Source organism: Micropterus dolomieu, linkage group LG01, assembly GCF_021292245.1.
Source record: "Micropterus dolomieu isolate WLL.071019.BEF.003 ecotype Adirondacks linkage group LG01, ASM2129224v1, whole genome shotgun sequence".
NCBI classification, from domain to species: domain Eukaryota; kingdom Metazoa; phylum Chordata; class Actinopteri; order Centrarchiformes; family Centrarchidae; genus Micropterus; species Micropterus dolomieu.
The window spans coordinates 42,064,580-42,083,819 of NC_060150.1; the positions used below are offsets into that span (position 1 = coordinate 42,064,580).

Here is a 19,240-nt window from a genome sequence, read left to right on the forward strand (position 1 = left end):
CAAAACTGATTTGTGGCATGTAAGTTTGAGCACAAAATCCTCTCCAGTGGCAAAAATGTTGATTACAATTGGCTTGTCTGAACTTTTTCTCTGAAATCAAGCGAGAGAAAAAATGTATTCTCGGTAAAGTGCTAATCCGTGTAACATCATTAGTGAGAGGGCAAAGTGTGCACCTACAGGCACCTGGGAAGGACTTCTCTGTGTAAATACAGTATAATCTGGGCATGGCTTGGCGGTGTGTGTTTTTGTGTGTGTGTGTGTGTGTGGTGAAGGTCCACTGGCTCTTCCTCCGTTGAGCCTCACACACCACATTCAGCCAGCGGATGAACAGCAGCATCTCTCTGCACGGCTTCACAGACCTTTTACAGGTAAACATTTGCTAAAGTTTTGAATATCTAAATGTAGTTTTGCTCTCACAGCATGATGGTAAACATCAAAACTAGAGTTAAGGAATCATTTAATCATTGGGTTAAAAATATAGAGCATCACAGGCTGTTTGTTTATTTAGGAGGGCAAGATGAAGCTGTTGGTGTGGCTCAGTATTCTCCTCTGCCTCTTCGCTTGTCATTTTAATGGTGAGTTTCTCTTTTTATATACTTTAAAGTTTAATAGTCTCATGAAGGCAACAGTTTATGTGTTGCAATTGAAGTTTAGTTCATCTGTACAGTACAAACATGCAGAGTTGAAGTACTAAACCCCAATTTCATATATGCATACATGTGTATTAATAGCTGTGTGTAAGTCACATATAGGATTCTCCCAGATGTGCCGACGCTGCAACTATAGGAGAGCATATGTGCACAAAAGGACTCTGTCTGAGGAGGAATTCTTTTTGCTTCAGATTGTGTGTGCGTGTGCGTGTGTTTGTGTGTGTGTGTGTGTGAAATGGTCAGAAATAATATTTGAGGAGGGAGCAGGTATACTGCACTCCTCTGGGAGAAAGCTCAGTTTTCTGAGCTTGAATCCCGTCTTTGTACGTGAGAAGACTTGGAATGCTGGGAATGTTAATTTGTTCCTCTCTCTCTCCTCACAGACGCCAGAGTCATCCCAGAAGGAGGTACTACATCTCTTTTTTTTTATAGATGCCTTCATATTTTGCAACAAGCACAAAATACCTCAGATATTACAGATAGATTTCCATCTCTTGCATTTCCTCTTCTGTTCTATTTACTTCTACCACATGAAATCCAAAAATGAACAAGCTCTGTCTTTTGTTTTTTACTGTAATGAACACATTTTATACACACTGAAGACACTGACACAATGGCTTCTAGCTGAAGTAAACAACCTGTTGCTCCAAAGTGAACGCTGGAAGAAACTGCATTGTTTTGTAAATGCAGGATATGCACTATATTTCCCGATTTAATTAGGGTATAATTAAAAAATAGTTTTCAAGGCTGATTTAAAAAGTTATTATTTTTTGTCATTAAACTGTATAATATTATAAAAACATCTTTGGTTTTTGAAGGGAAAATTTTAAAGACTCAATATTTTGTTGGGTGCAACTGTACTTAAGTACCTCAAAAGATTTCAGTTGTATGCGAGTTTATACTACAGCTGTAGTTTGTTACTTTTCAGGTCAAGATTTTACATTAAAAAACACAAGCTTATAAAATAAAAAACAAGTAATAAAACAGTGGTTTTCCCAATTTGTTGACTTGTTGACAACTCTATAAACGATCCACTATTTCACAATAAAAGTCTAAAAAATGAAAGATTTGAATCAGAACTTTAGTTTTTCTTCTTTCCTCTCCCATTAATCATCGCACAACCCCTCAGATTTATCTTGTGACCCTTTGGAGGGACTCGACCCCCGTTGTTGGGAACCACTGGACTACACACACTAACTGTTTATAAAGTCATTAAAACTAATAATGTTATTAGTCCTTTTACATTTGATCCTGTGTCTATATTTTGCTGTACTTATGTAAGCAGGATTTTGAGTTCAAACAACAAAACAGCCTCAGCTGTAAATGTAAAGTTGCTCTCCTTCTCCTTTCACCTACACATGCTGCAGGTTCACAGCCCTTCTCTAAAGGTTGTGCATAGGCATTCTGGGAATTTGTCAATATGCTGGCTGAACTGACTGAACCTGAATGTTGGGCAGATTTAGAGAAGGTGTGACCAGTGTAACAACTAGTGGAAGGTGATTGTAACAGTATATGCTGAGAGTGGACTGAGCCTTTAAGTTGTCTCCTGTGACCTGCTGTGTGTCTTTAGTACCATATGATGAACCACCAGCTCTTCCCTACTGGCCCTATTCCACCACTGACTTCTGGAACTACGTTGAATACTTCAGATCCATCGGCGCCTACAACCACATCAACGAGATGGCGCGGGCCTTCTTCGCCCACCAGCACCTCGGGGACACCCTGGGATATGAGACCAATGAGGGACATGAGCACTGAAAGGGAGGCTGGAAGGAGCCAGGTGGGGCGGGAAGAGGGCAGGGAGGGAGCTGGTGAGATATCCTGATTAAATAAGAAGGAATACATGTCTTACTTTGACAGAAAGGAAATTAATTTAGACATTAAATGAGGTGATGGAAAGAGCACAGCAAGTATACCGCTGTTTGTAGAGTAGCCAAACATATAGAATACAAATGTAGAGTGAGTAGGCGTTTTGTAGGATTGTATAATATCAGCATGTAATAAATAAAACATTTCCCAAATATTAAATGATGTCTGTAAAATGTCTTCTTCTCAACCTTCTCCTTAATTTTATTATTTTTCTTCTTTTATCTTTTTCAAGAAATGGTTACCACTTTAAGGAAGCTTTATAATTAGAAAGTAAATACAGTGACTCTTGTTTCTTAAAATGTACAGCTATTATCACTGTCACTGTATCTGCCAATCCTCCTGTTACAAGGATATATTCTGTGAAGAACTTTTCAACATATTTATTTTGTTGGTGATAGACTTTAAATAAAGTAGAGACTTCACAATGCATTATCTTATTACCTTGTTAGTGCACTTTGGTAATATAGTGTTACCCTTACTTCAGTCAGAGTTGCTATTAAAATTATTATTGATATATTATTGATCAATTTGTTATCAATTTTCTGGCCACGACTCTGTCCCTAGCTTAAAACAGAAAATACTGAGTGGTGAGTTTAAAATATTACAACAATTAAAATAGACATGCAATAAGAAAGTACATTTTCTCAACTACTGAACTCAACTACAATTATAACTTACTTGTACTTTACCGGAGTATTTTTCCTGTATGGTACTTTATACTTCTACTCCATTACATTTCAGAGGCAAATATTGCTTCTTCTTCTTCTTTCTGCATTTATTTGACAGGTTTAGGTACTAGTTACTTTTCAGGTCAAGATTTACATTAAAAAAACATGTAAGCTTGTAAAATACTTTAAAATATTAAACCAGTGGTTTCCAAACTTTTTGACTTGTCACACATGGGAACATTTTAGTAACTCTTCAAATTGTAAAATAAAATATTTAAAAATTGAACGATTAGATAAAAGTACAAAACATGAAAACAGATGTGTAGCCTCTGAGAACTTTGTTATATCTGCTTTCCAACTGCATTAATCATCTCAGAACCCCTCAGATCTATCTGTTGACCCTTTGAAGGGATTTGACCCCTAGGCTGGACTGAACCAAATAAATATTAACTCTCCTTAGATAAATAAAATCCTTTTCCTAAAATAGATAAAAACTAGCTCCACCTCCAGCAGCTACAGCAATAAAATGCTGCTCAAATATTAATGCATCAGAATTAACAATCTAATAATTTCATATTCAATAATAAATCAGTCAGGAGACTCTTTACAGCAGAGTGAGTACTTTTACTTATGAAACTGTAAGTATATTTTGTATTTAATGATTTTAAGTAAAGGATTTTAACTTCTGAAGTATTTATGTGTTGTTGTATTGGTTTATGTAAGTAAAATATCTGAATACTTGTTCCACGACTGATATAGTAAATATTTATTTATTTGGTTAATATTGCTATTATCAATTTCCTTTTTTAAAATCTTTTGTTATTATTTTTGTTATTATCAATTTCCTTAATTGTTAGGGATACTGCTCCTACTCCACTTTATTGTGTAACTTTAAAAAGCGGACTACTTGCGACTAGCTGGTAGAGTCAGCCGAGACCAGTTTAATGTTGCACACGATTATGTTTACGGGTGCCGAGAAGCTATCCAAGCTAGCCACATACACACACATATCTTAAACCAAGCGCTTCTGAACTGATACTAAAACGTAATGAAACCCGCAGTGGACGAGATGTTTCCTGAAGGAGCTGGACCCTACGTGGATCTGGACGAGGTGTGTAAAACAGATCTGCAGCGAAAATAAGAATATAATGGTCCAAAACATTAGCTAATGCTAACTAACGTTAGCTCAGTAACGCATCTAACGTTAGCCACAGAACTTACACTCGGTTTGCAGCCTTTGTGACGTTTCTGCGGGTTTTATAAATATTATTATTACAAATACAACATTGTTCAGTGCTTGTTTTTTTTCTTCCTAGCATTAAATTCAGCAGGTGTTGTGTCGAAACCCGTTTCCCCTTCGTTTTAAGCCAAAACAAGAGCTGTTGGCTGCCGACCTGTTTGTTGTTGAGGTGGAATAGTTTATTTAAAAACGTTACAACCTGCTTTATTGTACAGCTACTTGTACTATTAATATGTTCGGTTAGATTGTTTTTTCATCAGACAAAAGAGATTAAACATGATACTATTGTTTGTCCATATTAAACTGGAATCTAACAGTGGTGGAAAAAGAAATCAGATTTGTTTTTGTGAATGTACCAATACAAAAGCAGCATAAATATAAATATATTACGTTACATATATACTGTATATGTCCATGATCCAGATGCCCTCTGTGCCATTACTGTTGTTGTTAAGATTGTAAATATATTGTAAATACTGTAAATATATTTACTGTAAAATGTGGATATGTACACACTGTACATATCCACACTCATTAAATGTGTATTGATCTTTTGTATCCATTCCCTGTCAACTCTACTTGCACTCATTATTACTAATACTACCTTATTCAGTGCTACTATTTATATTGGGCTACATTTGTTGATGATACTGTAAAATACTGTACATATCCACACTACTTAATATTTAGATTTGTGTGTATATATATATATATTTTTTTTTTGACTTACCTACTTTCTGTTATTATTTATATTCCTTAATATCTTGACATGCAAAGTGTACAATTGTAACAAAATAATTTTGTATTAATTAAAGTATTTCTGATTCTGAAGTGAAAGGGGGGAGATATATATATATAGATAGATAGAGAGATATATATATATAGATATATATAGATATATAGGGATATAAAAGATTAAATATGCATGTTGTGTGGACAAAACCTAACAAAAATTATTTTTGAGGTAGTTCTTATGCTGTCCTAAACTTTTTGTGCTTAAAATCAGAAGTTATATTTCTACTCTGTATCATTAAAATAGTGTCAGCATCTGATTGAAGGCTATATATATATTACTGTACTGTGTCATTCAACAACTACCTCATTCACTTGAGTTTTGGTACAGTGAAGATGATTAGACTGACGGTCTAAGCATCTTCATCCCACTGCAGTAATGTGTTACTGAATTCAAACACGCATATTGTCTACCATTTAAAAAGAAATAAAAAAAATATAATATTCTCTGCCCTCCAGTTACAATGTAGATTGTGGTTTACCTTGAAAAATTATATTGTCTATGTTCAATTCTTGTTATCCTTATGTGCCCTAGTAGCTTCTCTGTATTGTTTACATTCAAACTAGTGTGTGAGTGTGTGTGTGTGTGTGATCTGCTAATACCATAAAACTGGCTGTACCGCTGTGTGTTAACAGGCAGGAGGCAGCAGCGGCCTGCTAATGGACCTGGCAGCCAATGAAAAAGCAGTGCACTCTGATTTCTTTAATGGTAAGTCACAGTTTTCTCTTTCTGTCTTTTTCTTGTTGGTGCACCCACTGTAACAAAAATGTGCGCCACTTAAGTCATCTGCTCATTAAATATGGCAGTAGAATAACGAGGAAGAAGCTTGCAGAGTTGAGCAGAAATTAAATTTAAATTTCTCGTTTGTTTGTGGCACTTTGGTTGAAACACTGGATAAAAACAGTCTCAGGAATAAACTTAAATTTCAGAAGCACTGCTCTATTGGACTGAGTTTATTTCTATCTACCATGTTTATGACTGCTTTTATATTACTGTATAGTGTCTGCTGTAGCAGAAGGGACTTACAAACTAAATTTCACTTCACAATCTGCTGTAATGTGACAAATAAACCTACCCTTGTTTCACGACTGAAACTAAAATGATCAAAGCCACATGGCATGGCGCAACAAAAGAAGCTGAACAAAAACTCCTTTGTCCCCTTTTTAATGATCATATCTGATTGAAACGTGTGAGGCAAAGAAGTAAAACCTCTCTTTTGCCTAGTTCCAAGTGTAGGTAACTAAAGAAAGGACATTTATCAGCGTTGTTTACATGTATTTAAGTTACCTGAACATTGCTGGTTTTAGATAGTAATGTGATCTGTACAGTAATCTGTAACATCATGTAAATGAGAAACGCTGTCCCCTAATGATCAAGGGACTAACACACATGGATTTATTTTAGAGAAAACTGATTATTTGGCTATGTAAAGCTTTCTTTTACGCTTAAACTAAACAAAACTGTAAGCTGAATAACATGACTGAACTGCTCCAAAGTTTAAAAGCTCCAACAATCAGCAGGATCACATCACTAGGGACTTTTCTTATGGAACATATTAAGTATAAAATACTCTAAAACTGATATAATATTATATAGTAATGTGAAAGGTTAAAGGCAGATGGACAAACTGCATGAAAACTGGAGTTTAAATGAAAGCACAATATACAGTGTTGTGCCTTAACTTTGTCTTCTCAAATTAACCCTCACAAATTCTGTTGCTCCCCTGTAAACACCAGTTTATACGTGAGAAGGCACACGCATAAACACAATGGACGCACAAGAAGCAGTAAGCTAATCTGTTTTCCGTCTTGCAGCGTTGGCTGCAGGCAAAAACAGTTTTGGCTCAGCGGCACATGACCTAGAAAAGAAAAGAGCTGATTGTTAAAAAGAGAGGAAGAGAAGAGGAGGATGGTAAAGTGGGTTTATAGCTGCTCTTAGACTTAAACTCAGCAGGACACCTCGCCAGTCAGCTGCTTTAAACGCACACACACACACATACATTCGGTGCTTTCTCATGTATGGCACGTCTTATCGTGGCACTAACAGGGATTTGAGTCCCCTAAGGGCCCTGCTCTAGATATGTCAGCTTTACCTTCTCCAGATGTTTGGTCCCAAACTTGTAGCTGGAAGTGCACCGGTTTCTTACACTGATTTACCCTTCCTCGTAGCTGCTAACGTGTAACCACACCTTTCCCCACACTTAATTGTAGTGCCAGAGAGAGTAACCTTAACGTATTTAGCTGGAAACTGGCGATCCAGACTGCTCTGCTGATGAAGGATGGTAGTGGCGTTCACACTGTAAACAGGAACTTTATTGCCTCTGCTGCAGCGAGAACAATACACAACCTTCTTCTAGGTCAAACTGAATGTGCCACACACGCTTTCTCAAAGGTAAAAACTAAATAAAATATATTTAAGGCAAGACAATAGATTTTTTTAATGATTTAATAGATCATCACCCATCCCTAACAATAAATGTGCTCATAGTGTAATGCCAGGTTTCATTCCGAAACAGGTAGTACAGATTATTACACTGACGTGCAAAATATGGAAGAATGATGTGTTATTATTGATTTGTAATGTAAGGATTTCTCAGTGGCCGCTGCTCTGTCAGCACTGATGGGACTCATTTATTTAGGTGCACCAAACACTTCCGCTGATCAGAATTTCAGAATTTTGATCATCTAAAAAGCGAGAGAGGAATGAAAAAGCATGACATGATTATAAAACCAGGGTGATAATTTTGCCCTTTAGTGTGGCTCCTTGAGCTTAAAGAATGAGGTGTCCCTCTGCCCTGAGGCGGACATGACGATATGATATTATGTCGTCTTAAAAAGGTCAGCATGGCCAATAATTTGTTTTTTTTTAGACCACATTGTGAAAATAAGGTATGTAAAAGAGGACTCCCATTTGCTGGTGCTGCACTGGGTTGTGTACAGTGTTGAAAGTTGCAAGGAGTTGTGAATAGCCAAGGGGCGAGCTGTTTGACTCGTAGACTGTCCCTTATTAGGCAAAACAGAGTAATGTCCTAGTTCCTGGAAACCACAAAGACATGAAAGAAAGAGTTTGTTAAGTCTGGTTCAGCATGAGTTTTATTATATGGACATTGTGGCAGATTTATGAAAATACATCCGAATAAAATCTACATGAATAACTGCTATATGGCTTAAACCACTTTTAGCTCAGTTTGAAAAATCCTCTACAACCGTTTCTCCATGGAGTATTCAGCAGACAGCTCGAAATGTTACTTTACGTCAAACTCGCAGCCTTTTGATACGAGGCTGTCAGTGCGGTCGAAGTAATGTGTGTGTGTCTTTGAGATGAGAGGCTTGATCGGGCACAGATCGCTTAAGTGGTTGTCACAGATAAATCACGGCCGGCAAGGAAAGATAGAAGAAACATTCTGGACTTACAGTTGCCAAGATTTCATGCTTTGAAATCTTTAAAAAAGTAGACGAGACCCTGGATATAACTGTAAATGTAGGAGTTCTGGGAAACAGCTGGACTAATTATAACTCCGTTCTTGTCTTTTGTTTTTTTTTTATTTGTCTCTCTTTTCTTTCCATCTTGTATTCTTTCTGTCTTTTCCACCTGCAGACTTTGAGGACCTGTTCGACGACGATGACCTGCAGTGACGGCAGCATCTGAACACCTGTGAACGTGTACATAAGAAAATGACGACGGGCTTATTCTGACTATAAGTTCTCTCTGATTTGTACAGCCCGCCCCCTCTCACAGGTCACTCACCACCATTCTGAAATAAAAGACTTTCTCGTTTTTACAAAAACAAAAGCTGTCTTGTCCATCCAGGTGTCTGTGAATTCTAAGAATCCCTCACATTCCAGCGTTGGAGAAAATTATGAGTATGGTTTTGGCGTTGTCGTGTTTGAATCTGCTCCCGGCTGGATTGTAGGTTTGCGGGCTCTGCAAAACACCTGTTAACAAATGTTAATTACATACGAGATACAGTGTTAACATGACCACTAAATGTTCAGTCGGGACACGATGGGACAGGAAAGGGGCTGCAAAAATGCTTTAAAAAAACAACACAAGCAAATAAAGCGTTGCCGTTCAGGTGCAGACTCGGGCAATAAAATGGTTTTGCTGTCATCGAGCCGAAGACTATAGAGATGCAGTCAAGTATCATAAGCAGAGAAGATAAAACCATTTTAATGTCTTTATTTTCGAGAGGATGCAGGTGATTACAGTTTAAAGGTTTCAGTCCATGGCCAAATGTATGTGGACGCCTCAACATTACATCTATATGTGATTGTCGAGCCCCTCATTCTAAAGCGGTGGCATTATTCTGCTGCTTTAACAGCCTCCACGCTGCAGGGGTCCAACACTGGCGTCGAGTGACGAGGTGTGGCTCACAGTCGGTGTTTCAGTTCGTCCCAAAGGTGTTAAAAAGGTGTGAAGGCCAGTCAAGTTCTTCACCAAACTGGGAGAAGCTTTTCTTTATGAACTTCCCTGTCATGTTCAAACAAGAAAGGAACCTTCCTACAATTGCTGCCTTGCGGAAATTGGAAGAACAGGATATAGGAAATGTGAAGTTGGCATCAGTCCGTGCTGAGTTACGGGTAACATTTTTCATGTTGTGAGGACCCTGCTGCTTTTTGTTTTTGTGCACACACTGTGGGACTAATCTTTAAAATCATGTCTCCATTGTTGACTCTGTGAAGAGTTCAGGTCATAGTTATCCAAGGCAGGTTAAAGTCAAGGACAACTAGACTTGGTTGAAGATACTATAAGATGTTTTTGCCCTTTTCAGTCATCTCTCTATTAATCTGTACTCAACATAACTAAATACACCAATCAGCCATAACATTATGACCACCCGCTGGTCATGTAGGTCTCCCTTTTGCCGCCAAAACAGCCCTGACCCTTTGAGACATGGACATGTTTTCTGAGACCTTTCTATCACGACCAGCATCAACTTTTTCAGCAATTTGACCAGCAATCTGTTGGATGGGACCACATGGGCCAGCCACGTACATTATTGAGCCTTGGCCACCCATCACCCTGTTGCCAGTTCACCACTTTTCCTTTCAGTAGGGTCCCTTTCCTTTTTCCTTTCACCATGTCAGATTTTACGACTTTGTGGCCAAACTAAAGCTAATCAGGTAACAACCACCATAACAACCAGGAGGCTCACAGGTGTACAGAGCGCATAACTCCCAAGATGGCTTCCCCGTCCCAACACTCAGCACTCAGTGTGACATTCCTTCACATTCCCAATTATCAAAAATTTACCTTTAGAACATTTAACAGCCTGAAAACATATCATACCAGCTTCTTACTAACACACATGGTTCTAATTTTGGTCTGTCGTTTCACATGACATTTGTTGCTGGTTTGACATGGCTGGGGCTTGGTTGGAAGACGGTGAGATATATATATATATATATATATATATATATATATATATATATATATATATAATTAAGCAATATTTAAATTGAAATGTGATTACAGTTCACATGTTTCCAGACCCACATAGTTCTGATTAGCAGAGTTTTTGAATGTTCAACTCTTGATATAAAGAGCATTTTTTTCCCCCGTAACTTTCCTTTATGCTTAGATTGATGCCCAATGATTAAGAAAAAGCGCTAATATAACACAAAGTACTCTGACTACACTTTAGCAATGTGTCTCAGCTGACATGGAAATAAAGAAGTTTAGTCTTTGTGTTTGCATTAGAGCCATTTTCCAAAATTCAATACATCCAAAGAAAATTTTAACAATGTATATTCTCTCTAATATGTACTAAAATAATGTTTAAAAACAAATTGCGTCCTCAACAAATGTGATTTATTTTGAGTTAAATCACTTAGTGTGAGAAAGCAGATATTGTGTTAAAGTGAAAATCTAATAAAACCCCCTGAGAAGTCGGCGTGGACTCGAGACGACAGAGTGTCGTGGAATTACAGGCTTATTCAGTCAGATGTGCTGATAGTGCATCACCCATCACAGCTATATTGAGTCTCACTAAAACCGCTGTCTGTTGCTGGCATGCCTGAACACATTTAAAGGAGGAAACTGTAGATTATCAAATTCCTCATGTGTGGACCAGCTGTCCCTGTATGTGTGTGTTTTCAGGTTTAGACAGAAGCTGTGGTTTGGCCCTCATTGAGGGTCTCTGAGAAGTGCTTATGTGGCACCTCAGCTCCCCTTCATTATTTCCTGATGTTTTCTCTTTTCTGTACCTTTCTGAAACACTTTTTGTTTGTGATTGTTGCACCTCCCATCCCACAAACAAAGATCCAGAGTGTGATTTCTAACATTAAATATGACTCACGGAATTAATTATCAATCGTGTTGTTTTTTTTAACTAACAAAAAAAACAACACTCGAGTGAACTACTACTTCTCCACGTCTCCATCTCTGCTTCTAGCCCTCCCACCTTCTCTCTTTTCCTGTCTTTAATTACGGTGCCTCCAATTGGCTGAAACCTTCTGAAAATTCGGACCTATCAGACATCTTGTTGAGGTGGCCCTTGACCCCCTCAGGTTGTCCCTGCATGTGTTCGCTCTGTGTGAGAGTTCAGTTTAAAACCTTCTTCAGATCCCTTCGTCAGGACAGTCTGTCAGAAGGGCCACAGGGACAGAGTGCACCAGGAACCTCTATCATATCCCCCCCCATTCACCACACAAACTTAGTGTTTGTGCCCAGGTGGACTGAGTCATCCGGCCTGTCGGCTTCATTTGAGTCCACATCTGGATCCGCAGACAGACACGCCAATAAGATAACCACAGGTAAGGCACTTTGGTGACTCTGCACCTCTGCATGTTTACTTTTAGGTACTTACCAGGGATTCAAGTTCAGGCTGAAGTCAAGTTTGGCCGCTGAGCAACACCCAGCTCTGTTTTTACGATTACAAACCGGTAGCTTTAGCTCAGACAGGAGCCCTGTAGCAACACGTTTGTTTTAAAGCCTCCAAATCAGAGTTCACTTCCAAGCTGCAGGGGTCACTTCAGCAGCTCTCCAGGTGAAAACTAGCACCTTCCACCAGTGACTTATACGGTTTGTAAGTTTCTCTGGACACTCTTGCAGGTAACCAAACATCTTTTTGGACACTTGCTTGGAGAAGAACTGTTTCTAAAAATAGCTTAACTAATATATACCCTTTTTATTTTACTACCCTGGCTGAGTGAATCCTAACCCTTTCACTGTAGCAAAAATCAATAAAAATGTGTGTACATATAGAAAAATCATTTTTGAAAGATAGATTGGTGATATCAACTAACAAAATGCTAAAAATATCTGTTGTGTGCTCAGATTTTAAAGCATGGAAGTGATGGAGTGGGAAGTTTTGGGACTAAAGAATCATTTTGAATGTCTGTCTTTGGTATTGGCAGGAGAGGAGAAGGTGAAGTCATGGCTGAAAGGAGGAGGACCAGTTTCTCCGGTGTGTTCATTACCACTCTGCTGGCTGTGATGCTGCTGCCTGGTGAGTACACAGTGGGGATCAGACGCAACATGCCATCACTTTAATGGTTAACTAAAACGGTCTAAAGTCAAACGTATGTAATCACTGGTTGTGGAAGAAGTACTCTGATCCTTTACTTAAGTGAAAGCTGCAATATCAAACTGTAAATAGACTCCATTACAAGTAAAAATCTTATTTTTAAACTGTTACTCAAGTAAAAGTAAAAGTATTTAATGTAGAAAATGGGTCCCGTGAGTGTTAGTATTGTAGAGAGCTCATTTTAAATGTTTGAAATACAAGCTTTTGTTTTTCAATTAGCTGATTAAAAATTCAGTTTATAAAATGTCAAAAAATAGCAAACACTGTCCATCAGAGTCCAAGATGATGTGTTCAAATGTCTTGTTTTGTTCAAAAGACAATCAAAAAAACCCAAAGAATTTTAGTTAATAACAGAGAAGCAGTAAAATCTCACAATTATACAAAAAATAGTTTTTTTGTAAAGAACAATGACATTTTATAATTCTATCATATGTTTTGTATCTTAATCTGAAAAGTAAATAAATATAGTTGAGGAAATACTAAAATATTTGTCTCTGGAATATAGTGAAGTAGAGGTAAAAAAATGGCATGAAAAGGTCATACTCAAGGTATTTGTACAGTACTTGAGTAAATGTAATTAGTGTTAGCTGTTTCTGTTTAGCGTAACCACCAGAAAGTAACTAAGTTGATACTGCACAGCTAACTGAGCTAACTAGCTAATTAGCAGCAGTTATGACCTGATATGTGATATGCTGCCCTCCTATTTTTGGGAGTATGAATTCGAAAGTAGTCTCAAATCTTACACATCGCACCTTTAAAATTTTAAAAGTAAAAGTACTCATTGGGCAGCAGAATCCCCCATCAATGTTATATTATATTTTTAGATTATTACTATGGATGCATTTCTGTGTCTGCAGCACTTTATGTAGTAGCTGGTAGAAGTAAAGTTAATTTGAACAACTTTATATACTTTTGGTTTCTTTAATTTTTAAGTGGATCACATTATTTTGCATGTTAAACCTTGATCGTTAAAATAACTAGTGGAAGAACGAATATTTGCCTCCACAATGTAGTGGAGTATAGACGTAGCATAAAATGGAATTACTAAAGTAAAATGCCAAAAGTACCTCATCTTACTTTTCTTTCTCATCATCCACACATTTATTTGCTTAACATTCATGTTTTATCTATTGTGTGTGTTTTGTTGCCCTGCTTCTATAAAACTCGTCATAAATAAATTCTACTTGAGCTTCACAATATACATTTCATGGTTTTGTTAAGGCTAAGGGTTGGTTGGACAGGTTTCTGCTCTTCATTAGTTCATGGACATGGACTTACATCATCGCCATGCTTTTGCTAAGACTGTGCATCATAACGTGGCTCTCTAACACAGCCTGTGGCGTTAATATATCATCTGTATTGCTCTAACATGAAGACAGGTTGCTCCTCCGCCACCTGTTTCGAGTTTGCTCTCGACATGATTGGCATATTTACAAAGGGGTAATGCTGTGCTTAAGTCTCATCTTTCCTTTAAGTATGTTTTTTTTTTAATTGCTGTGTTTGATGGTTAAAAGGGAAAAAAGAGAGGAGGAGGAGGAGATCCTTTCATCGCTCCTGGTCCTGTAAAAAATTAGTACCTGTCAGCATCACCTCCTCCTCTGCCCTCTTAAAGTGCTGCTGTTTCCAGATGTGCCAGACAGTTTTTTACAGGCTTGTAAAAAACAATACAGCGGATACACTGAGACAGCATCATTTAGCCCACCCTCCTCCTCCTCCTCCTCCTCCCCAACATCGCTCCATCACCTCCGGTCACCTTCACTTCTTCGTCTTTCTTTGATTCTGTTTTTCTCTGCAAATTCATGCCTATGCTTGTTACCCTTCATCTGTGACCTTGCACGCTACTCTGCATGTCACATCTTCCTGATTACTCCATCAAAGCTTATCAAAACTCTTTTAATCATGGGATTGATGTCCCCCCCCCCCACCACCACTTCCGACACGCGTCACATAACCCTGAATTATTCCCTTCGGATCCCTCTTTTAAACTTGCTGTCTGTTCTCCCACTTATTCTTCCACCGTCTCCTCTTCCTCTCCTGTAAGGCATTAACACCTTTTCCCTGTGGAGATGAAAGAAACCTGGTGCAGAGCTGAATCCGCACAGTGCACATACGTACACAAACACAGCATGGGGTTTTTAATGTTACAGGCTCACCTGTAAAATCTACAAAGCAGTCGCCGGCGCTTCAGGCAGAGACAGTTACCCCTGTCCTTTTTAATGAGTTATAGCTGCCTGTAAGTGTTTGAGGTTTAACATCATATATTATATATATCACTTATGTGTTAAAAAGCAGAGCAGGACTTAATTTTGAATTCAGCAACTTCTGGATTTCACATATATGTTGTTGCTGTTCTCTTTTTTTGTAGCATTCTTGTCTGCTGGACCAATTGTGCAAAAGCCAAAAGGAGATGGTAAATATGTGGGTTTGTTTCTACAAAGTACACACTGGCAATTTGCCATGAAAGGTGTTGAAAAATGAGCCCATGAAAGTAGTTTTTCAACAACGGAATTCATCATGGCACCTCAACTTGCTTTAATGTGGCATCAACACTTAACCCTGTGATCAATGTTGTGATCAATGTGTGAGCAGTTATTTTCTTGACAAGTAAAAACCATTAATGACGTCTAACCTCCAGATGTAACAAGTTTGAGGCCTTCAATATCTTGTTATAAACTTTAAAAGTCACGACAAAGTCCTTGAATTTGATTCCCAAGTGAGTACAGAAGCCTTGGGCTCAGCAGTGCCTTCTATTTTCTTTTCTTTGCTCAGCGGGAGAAAGTATCCAAGAGAGGGCAGCTGCTGCAGAGTCATACAGGAGGCTAATTCGCAACCGCAGGAACATCAGCTGGTACAATCAGCACTCTGACTTCTGGGGCTGGTACAAGTACTTCACTGACAACAGCAACCAGGAGGCAGTAAGTATATACACAGCAACAAAATGTATATATAATTTTTTTCTTCAGCTATTGAAATTCAGTGACAGTCCACCTTATGTGTGTCTTTTTAGTATGAAACAAAAACGCTCTGTAGTCCTAAAGGTGGTTGTTAAAAAATGGTAGATACCTCCATCAGAGATGTTACAATAAATTCCAATTATATGATTTCCTAAGTTTTAAAGCTGCTCCAATCAATATTTTCACTTTAACAATGGGTCAGATAGCTAAGTGTAACTCATACTGATTAACCCACAGAGAATTATCACTCAACTCTGCAGTTCCCTTCAACTCTACAGAGAGTTTTAGCATCTTTAAGCTGGTTATCTTGGTTTTTAAAGGCCACCACTGTTTTAAGACACAGAAGGTAGATGTTTTTTAAGTGATAAACCCATTCTACGCTGACTGCTCAGCATTGAACAAGGAGAACAGAGCCCTGAATAGTGCTTGCAAGTATTCCTTTCAGGCTGCATACACCCAAACAAGCTCCACCAATAAGGTAGGGCAGTCTCTAGAGGCAAAAACCAGGGCAAATAACCATTACAAAGCGCAGAATTTGGTTAGGATGTCACTTCAAAGTCTTTGCTCTTTTGTTTGTTTTCAACCCGTGCCCGTGCATCATCTGAATCAAACTCTTCCTCCCCTCTCAGATTCAGGAGATGGACCGCATCTACCTGGCCTACCTCCAGAACAAGAACCGTGCTGAGGGACGTCGCTCATACAAGGCCTACTTGCGCCACCTGGGGGAGATCTACAAGTCCTGTTCTGATTCTGATGACCCCAACTGTGTGGCTTCCCACACCAGCAGGCCTAAACCCGAGCCCCCCAAACCTGCACTTTTGAAAACCTGTGATCCCACCAAGGACTCCTACTGCCTGTATGCTGCTTTGGTTCAGGGCAAAAGCCCGTACCTTCCCCTGGCACTCCCGGTTGCCACCCCCGCCCCGGCACCAGTGAAGGCCCCAGCCCCTCTTTACGTCCGCTCTGCTGCTCCTGCTAAGGACCCACAGTCAGGGTATTATTACTACGCTCCATCTGCAGTGCCTTTCCTTAGCAAGGTATGCTCTCAGCTCTCAGTTTTATGTTATACTGCAATTTATTGAAGAATTTTGTCACCTTTTTGTTTGAATTATGATGTATTAACTGGAAAATGTCTAAAATTTATTATATATTTCTGGTCTTCCGACCACTCAAGGCGCTTTACCACACATATTCACACACATTCATACACTGATGGCTCAGACGTGCAATGTGCTGATCAGGAGTCGCTTCCTATCCAAAGTGCTCATGATGATACAAGTTCATCCAATGATGGAACAGCCAGCGGGAGCAATTTGTGGTTCAGTATCTTGCCAAAGGATGCTTCGACTGGACTGAGCCAAATTGACGCCTCAAATTAAGTTTATTTGGCATATTGAGTGGTGTCATCTCTGCCTCTGTTTTCCATGCTTTAGGAGCAGAAGGTTGAGCTGCTGCGCATTTGCTCCTCTGATGACGTGGAGTGTCTGCAGTACCACCTCAGAGCGGCCCACGGGTACGCACCCTCTGCCGGACCTCTACCTTCCTACGCCCACCTCGGCTGTGACCCCAAGAAAGATCCCACCTGCAAACCCAAACTGGTGCAGAAAACCCCCTCTGGTCACTACCTGCAGTACCCCAACTGTGATCCCCGGGATCCCCTCTGTGCTTATGCTGCCTCGCTTGTGGTATGATTTATTTATTATCATGATAGATCAAACAAAACAAAAATAAACAGCTGCTTACTGTTGTTAAATTTTTAATTTGCATTGCCTTGATTTTCATGACTTATGGTGTTTCTACTGTGACGTGTTCCTCCAGGCACCCCGTACCCCTAACCCCCCTGCCCCTGCTGGCCCTGGATCCTGCAACCCTCTTTTTGAAGAAGGCTGCAACCCTCTTACCGCCACCAGATTTGCCACTCCCCCTGAGGCATACAGAAATGAGGAAAAAGAGGAGGCTGCTGCCATTCGTGTTGCCCCTCCTGCTGCTGAACAGAACAACGACCCCTATGCCATGTTCAGGGATACTTATGCTAATGCTAACAGAGTTACTGATCCTTACGCTATGTATCGCCAGGCTAGTGCCCCAACTTCGCCTCCAGCTAATGACCCGTATGCCAATCTGCGCCGATTCATTGCCCAAGCCCATGTTAATGACCCATATTCTCCCCGCATGGAGGCTGCTCCAGAGTCTAACCCCAACGATCCGTTCTCTGCAATCCGTGAGGCGGCAGCAGCGATGCATCACCGCGGTTCTCCCACGCAGCAGCACCCTTTTTCCTATCGCAATTATGAGGAGCCTGCCCAGGAGGAGCGGCACCCTCTGGGCCCCCCAGGTAAAACCAAGGAGGGCTATGACTGCTACATCGGCTACGATCGTGAATGCTACCCCGTGAAGCCCAATGAGCCACGCTCTGGAGTTTACCGCCGCATCCCCTATCCTGCCGAGGCCTACGAGCCTCACCTGAACGCTGACGGCACCCGAAACGGGGTCCTGGAGCCTTCCAACCCACACTGCGACCCTGAACACGATCCTGACTGCCGGCTGCGTCGCTATGAGCCAGAGCAAACCCACACCGAGGCTCAGCCCAAGTATTACGCAGAGGAGGACCACAGCCAGGGGGCAACAGAGAGCGAGCAGCAGCTGGAGCAGCAGGAACAGGACCAGTACGAAGCGGAGCCCTACCAGAGCGGACAGGAGGAGCCTCACATGTCCTACCAGCCATTCTCACAGGGTATGCCCAGCCTCCAGGACATACTGAGGCGCTACGGAGACCAGTACCCTGAGCAGGATGATCACAGAGCCTATGCAGATGACTACCGCAAGAAATAAACATGCTAACACACACATGCTTGCAGATGGACATGAATACACAGTCCCGAGCGTTCTTGTAGCTTAACCCTTGACCGCCTCATAAAGCACGCAGTAAGTTGTACCTGAACCAGATATGGGACTCGAGAGAAGTCTATGGACCCAATGAGCGAGTACATCCACTCATAGCTTCCAGCTGTAGAAGCACGCTCAGAACGCCGAGGGTGTTCCAGCAATGTTTTTATCTCTTTAGCTGCTTTAGACCTGTTGCTTTGGCCCATTGCTTTCCAGTTTCCACTTCCACCTCCTCAAACCACTCGAATGTTTAATGACTTCTCAGTGCTCAGCTTTGCTTCTGTATCTATGCATCTCACGTTTTTTTGTTTGTTGCTTTTTGTCAGTGACGGATTATGTAAAAAAAATGTTGTTTTTTTCATTTTGAATGTTCTAATAAAAAGCTCTAGAAAGCTGTTTTTGCATTTAATTTACTGAATCTTGCCATTTGACTCAACCATAATAGCCCACCGATGCAACATGACAGCTGAAAATATTACTTTCCCTTTAAAATGAATACATGAATGAAATCTTGACTCCCCATTCAGTCTTAAGGTTTCAGGTTGAGTTGTCAGCCATGTCAAACAGCTTGCTTTTTAAAATGGAGTTTCTCTGCCCCTCTGTTCTCATCTTAGCCTCTTCTGATTTCATCTTCTGCTGTGCCGGTTCTCTC

The 19,240-nt window shown here is 40.0% G+C and overlaps 3 protein-coding genes across 3 annotated transcripts; all 3 read left to right on the plus strand.

Annotated features, from left to right (window-relative positions):
• The first annotated feature begins 228 nt into the window (after positions 1–228).
• Positions 229–2,678, plus strand: otos (otospiralin). The gene is made up of 4 exons (XM_046048993.1): positions 229–368; positions 509–575; positions 1,034–1,057; positions 2,221–2,678. The coding sequence occupies exons 1-4, from the start codon at positions 324–326 to the stop codon at positions 2,406–2,408; spliced, it is 324 nt and encodes a 107-aa protein (XP_045904949.1). The 5' UTR covers positions 229–323; the 3' UTR covers positions 2,409–2,678.
• A 1,445-nt stretch (positions 2,679–4,123) lies between these two features.
• LOC123970747 (COP9 signalosome complex subunit 9) lies at positions 4,124–9,012 on the plus strand. Its single transcript, XM_046049007.1, has 3 exons — positions 4,124–4,298; positions 5,856–5,928; positions 8,818–9,012. Exons 1-3 carry the CDS (start codon positions 4,236–4,238, stop codon positions 8,853–8,855), a joined length of 174 nt encoding a protein of 57 aa, XP_045904963.1. The 5' UTR covers positions 4,124–4,235; the 3' UTR covers positions 8,856–9,012.
• Positions 9,013–12,581: 3,569 nt separating this feature from the next.
• and1 (actinodin1) lies at positions 12,582–18,984 on the plus strand. Its single transcript, XM_046055498.1, has 6 exons — positions 12,582–12,670; positions 15,114–15,158; positions 15,518–15,663; positions 16,332–16,739; positions 17,136–17,387; positions 17,521–18,984. Exons 1-6 carry the CDS (start codon positions 12,598–12,600, stop codon positions 18,532–18,534), a joined length of 1,938 nt encoding a protein of 645 aa, XP_045911454.1. The 5' UTR covers positions 12,582–12,597; the 3' UTR covers positions 18,535–18,984.
• The last annotated feature ends 256 nt before the right edge of the window (positions 18,985–19,240 follow it).